At 54.5% G+C, this 5421-nt stretch overlaps 1 protein-coding gene across 1 annotated transcript; it reads left to right on the top strand.

Moving 5' to 3' along the window:
• Window positions 1-284: 284 nt before the first annotated feature.
• Window positions 285-3842, top strand: LOC106808040 (DNA-binding protein D-ETS-4-like). The gene is given in 3 exon segments (XM_014810589.1): window positions 285-528; window positions 912-1483; window positions 3322-3842. Coding segments are annotated over 3 exon segments (1002 nt in total). The 3' UTR covers window positions 3508-3842.
• The last annotated feature ends 1579 nt before the right edge of the window (window positions 3843-5421 follow it).

Genomic DNA, 5421 nt, shown 5'->3' with positions numbered 1-5421 from the left:
AGAGAGAGAGAGAGGGGAGAGAGAGAGAGAGAAGAAGACAGGGAATCGAGCGAGAATCGAGACAAGAAGAAGGGGATCGAGCGGGAGAGGTGGCTCGAGCAGAAATGGTGTTGGGCGAGGAAGGGTGAGAGAGGACGCGGCAGTGTTAAAGACGATGGAGAGGAAAAAGAAGAGAGAATCTTCATGTAAAAGCCAGCAGATGGCAGCTATCGGATGCAATAAATAAGACTGTGCGGGTAATGGATAGGGGTAAACCTGCCCTCTCCTCAATTACCGTCGCTGCAATGATTTATTCATCATTCGTTTATCCCGTCACCCTAGATCCATGGCAGTGGTCATCGGATGACGTGAGCAAATGGTTAGACTGGAGCCTGCAGCACTACCAGATACCAAATCACGAGTTCCAGTCTCTGTGCTACATGAACGGTGCCACTCTAGCGCAACTATCCGAGGAGCAGTTCAAGCGGTATACTGGGGAGGAGAGCTATGCAGTCACGCTGCACGCTGAACTCGACATCTGGAAGGACGGTAATCGCGAGTTCTTTTAACACCACCATAGTTAACTAGTTACGGATTGCAGCAGGCATTGCGTTTTAGTTATAACTCCATGTTGGAATGTTACTCAAAGGATCGCGAATCCAGTGCCGCTACTAATTGCCAATCCAATTCTATTTCTTCCATGTTATTATATTATTTCTACTTGAATTTCTTCCCCCTGTCGAATTCGAACGAATTCAAAGAGGTAGATTACTCAATCATTTCAATTTTACGTGAACTATTTTTAGAGTAGAACTATTTTATTGGACCGTTTAGATTATCTACGAAAGGCCGTAACAACTCTTGCTTCCCCCCCCCCCCCCCGTGTTCATCCGGAGGTCTTGTGTAATAATACCGTCTCGTCTGCCTTACAGTCTGCCGGTCGCACGCATCCCGTCAGCAGCGCCACCTACAGCATAATCAGCATCAGCAGCGCCACCTACAACAGCCACACTGTTCGGGTGACTCTGGCCGCCAGGCGTTGCAGCACGCGCATGACCCCATGCTAGCACTCCCTTCTCCCGGTCAGCGCCAGTCACCCGCGGGGCAGCGCCAGTCACCACCGGGCCAGGGTGTGTCACCCGCGGGGCAGGGTGTGTCAACCACGGGGCAAGGTTTGTCACCCACGGGGCAAATTGTGTCACCCCAGACGCAGGGGGCCACCTCACCTCTGGCGCAGGGACCGAGTCACGTGGCCTCCGATTGCAGTTACGTCGACATGTCGCGTCTGCTAAGCCAATGGCGGTCGACGCCGTCGCCGAGTCAGGGCAGTGACGTGTCGTTGCCTAGCGACGGCGATGACGTGCTGCACGAGCGCGCGATGAAGCCGCAGCGGTCGACGACCAGCATACACTTGTGGCAGTTCCTCAAGGAGTTGCTTAGCAACCCGCTCATGTACGGTGCTGCCATCCGGTGGCTGGACAGACCCAAAGGTGAGAGGGCATTGGCGGAAGCCGCGCGGCTGCATCCTTGCTTCCCGGTGTCTTTAAACACTAGATTAGCGTATGCACGAAGTGAAGAGAGAGCGTGCAGAAAGGTGGGCGGGTTTCGAACATTCGATTCCGGGGACGCGGTTGGGTTATAGACTGGCGTTACGTCGCTTTTACTTCGTCTAGTCTTCGACTAACGACTAGTCTAAAAGCGAAGTGAAGAGACAGGGTAGCAGTCTAAAAGGATCAGAGTGCCAGCCATTTAGCAGATCATGGGCGTTTACGCGTTAACTCATGAGATTAACTCGACCTCTCGCTCGCGTATACCGCCCTCTATGTTTGTTCAGCAGTACGGCACAGTAGCGACTAGCTTATCAGACACGATGATAGTGTATCGTCGCCGTTGTGTACATGGGTAAACACCGCCCGTTTGGCTTTATTTCCGATGCCCATGCATACTACTTCTCTCTATCCCATCGTTCTTTCTATTTATCATTCGATCTCTGTTGGTGTGAGGATGCTGCTGCTGCTAGTGCGAGGATGCTGCTGCTGCTGCTGCTGCTGCTGCTGCTGCTGGGGTGCTGGTGCGAGGATGCTGCTGCTGCTGCTGCTGCTGGGGTGCTGGTGCGAGGATGCTGCTGCTGCTGCTACTACTGCTGCTGCTGCTGCTGCTGGGGCTCTAGTTCGAGGATGTTGCTGCTGTTGCTACTACTGCTGCTGGGGCGCTGATGTGAGGATGCTGCTGCTGTTGCTACTACTGCTGCTGGGGCGCTGATGTGAGGATGCTGCTGCTGCTGCTGCTAGTGCGAGGATGCTGCTGCTGCTGCTGCTGGGGCGCTGGTGCGAAGATGCTGCTGCTGTTGCTGGGGCGCTGGTGCGAAGATGCTGCTGCTGCTGCTGCTGCTGCTGCTGCTGGGGCTCTAGTGCGAGGATGTTGCTGCTGTTGCTACTACTGCTGCTGGGGCGCTGGTGTGAGGATGCTGCTGCTGCTGCTGCTAGTGCGAGGATGCTGCTGCTGCTGCTGCTGGGGCGCTGGTGCGAAGATGCTGCTACTGCTGCTGATGCTGCTGCTGCGGCTGGGGTGCTCGTGCGAGGATGCTGCTGCTGCTGCTGCTGCTGGGGGGCTGGTGCGAGGATGCTGCTGCTGCTGCTGCTGCTGCTGCTGCCGCTGGGGCGCTAGTGCGAGGATGCTGCTGCTGCTGCTGTTGCTGCTTCTGCTGCTGTTGCTGCTGGGGCTCTAGTGCGAGGATGTTGCTGCTGTTGGGGCGCTGGTTTGAGGATGCTGCTGCTGCTGCTGCTGGGGCGCTGGTGCGAGGATGCTGCTGCTGTTGCTGCTGCTGGTGGTGCTGCTGCTGGGGCGCTGGTGCGAGGATGCTGCTACGGCTGCTGCTGCTGCTGCTGGGGCGCTGCTACTGCTGCTGCTGCTGCTGCTGGTGGTGGTGGTGGTGGTGCGAAAATGCCGCGTACAACTGCGCGCGTGGGGAGGGAGGGAGGAGGGAGAGGGTCGCGATCTTCCTCATCTTTCTCTGCCTTCTCCATGCGGGCGCGTCCATTTGACGGCCGATTAGCGACAATAAAACGCAATTAAGGCGAGAGTAAGAAGATAATGGTAGGTAAAGCTGACACGGCTGTCGGCTGGCTGTGATAGGAGGCCCGCATCGGGGCTGACGGTGATAATGGTCCGACTTCACGGGGCAAATGTGGGCCGCTAATGCACCCGACGGCCAGACATCTCTCGGTCTGCTAACGGTAGCGAGTACGTTTCTGCTCTTCGCGGCCAGTTCTTCCTGTGCCTCCCAAGGCAGCATCCCTCGTCTGTCCTGTCCGCCCTATGCGGGGAAGGACAAGCGTGGAGGCGTCGTCGTCGCGTGTGTGAACGGTACCACGCGCTAAGCTGTGGGGCAAGCGGAAGAACCGGCCGGCTATGAACTACGACAAGTTGAGCCGCTCTCTGCGCCAGTACTACAAGAAGGGCATCATGAAGAAGACCGAGCGCTCTCAGCGTCTCGTATACCAGTTCTGCGTGCCCTATAGCATGTAGGTGGCGCTGTCGGCGGCGAAGACGTCGCACACCACGAGGTGGCGCCAGTTCTGTGCGCCGCGCAGGATGTAGGAGTTTTTGAGTGCCGCGAGGTGGCGCCACCGCCGGCGACGGTGTGCGGCAACTTGTGCGGCTGCCGATTTCAGTTTTAGTGATGGAGCTACGCGGGCGGGGCGACCCCTGGTGGGTACGGAGTGGCAGATATACCCAGTGAGGACATTGGCGGTTGCAGATGTCGCGGAGGCTGTATATGTAGGCAGGTGCCTAGGTCTCAGTTGACACCGCGTCACATACACCACACACACACACAACACACACAACACACACACACACACACACACACACACGACGTGCAGCGCGCACGCCACGCACGCACACCGCACGCACGCGCGCACACGCACACGCACACGCACACGCACACACACACACACACACACACACACACACACACATGACTGCTTAGTCAGTCAGCCCAGACGACCACTTGAGTTTGGCATGCGCGGTACATTGGAAACCGCCCAACTGCCCACACAGCTAAATTATTATTATATTTTGTATTCTTTATTGTGATATTCAGCCAAATTGTTTGCACATTATATATATTTCGTTACGGTTTATGATGTGATGACTGCCTTATATACTCAGCAAAACGCATTTCGCCGTAGAGTTAGTTGTTAGTAGTCGGCAGTAGAAGATATGGAATCTGACAGAGTCGGATACTGTTCCGCTGTTGCTGTGATTCTTGATACATCGCCTGTTGTAGATTTTGTACGATAGCTTCACAAGCCAGCAACGAATTTATGTACACGGTCACTGGCCATAGCTGAATACAGTTGACCCGACTATAGTTTTGATAGTATTTGGAGGCGTCGGCCCTGACCCCCGATTTTCATACTTGCCGTTTGCATAGATATTATATAATGTGTTGTAGACAGGACCAGACGAAACTGTCCCAGATAACAATGTCGTGAAGTAGCCAGGTCCACTACAAAAGAAGGGTGCTTGTATGATAACCAGAGTAGTCGACGGTATTTCTATTTTGCAAATTTGAATAAACGCAGTGCGTATATGGACCAACAGGCAAACGCTAGCCACCAGGCCGCGCGCTACCGCATTATATGGCAGGCGTCCGCGTGTGATAAATGCATGTACATCGCGATCGAAGAAGGAAGGCTCATCTATAGCGCGGTGCGACATTGCTGGATCAGCGGGACGTAGGCCCACTGCCGTACACGCCTCCTACTGGGCGTGCCACGAGACTGCATAACATGCCACACAGCCTATGCATGCTAGAAGGTTGTGCAGCATGGCCATATAGTCTGCTGTGTACTAAACGTTTGCATAGCTATGGCCACACAGCCTACTGGCGTGCCCAAAAGGTGTTGCATAGCATGTTCATACAGCCTATTGCATGGCGGTAGGTTCCGCGGCATGTTCACGCGATGTTCTGCCTTTGGTCGGGCATGGCTGGTCTCATCCCTCCAGAACACGCCCTGTGTGCTCGGGCAGCGAACGCCGAGCATACTCATACATGTATAGTAGACAGTGTTCGCGTGGCGGGCCAGTTTTCTACGTATATTTTATCGGTAACCAAATCAAAAGACATTACTATTATTGTTGTGTTATTGCACCACGCTGTTGTTGATCTATCGAGTTTTATGAGACGATGACGCTATTGTATATATGCGAGCGCGGTTATATAGTATTGGTTGTGTTTCGCTGTTTTCCGGTGCCACTTTTAGGAACTATCGTTTGTGGTTTATGATCCGCTCGTGCGTGGCTCAGGCGACGATGTCGCGTTTTGGTTGCGGATGTTGTAGTGGTGTAAGAGTATAATGCGTCATACAGTGAACCACCACCGTGCCGCAACGCAGGTGTGAGAGAGGGCACGACGTGGGGACCGAATCTGTAATG

The sequence above is a fragment of the Priapulus caudatus genome, unplaced genomic scaffold, assembly GCF_000485595.1.
Source record: "Priapulus caudatus unplaced genomic scaffold, Priapulus_caudatus-5.0.1 Scaffold250, whole genome shotgun sequence".
NCBI classification, from domain to species: domain Eukaryota; kingdom Metazoa; phylum Priapulida; class Priapulimorpha; order Priapulimorphida; family Priapulidae; genus Priapulus; species Priapulus caudatus.
The sequence above is the reverse complement of the archived record's forward strand: the minus strand, read 5'-3'. Positions and strand labels throughout refer to the sequence as shown.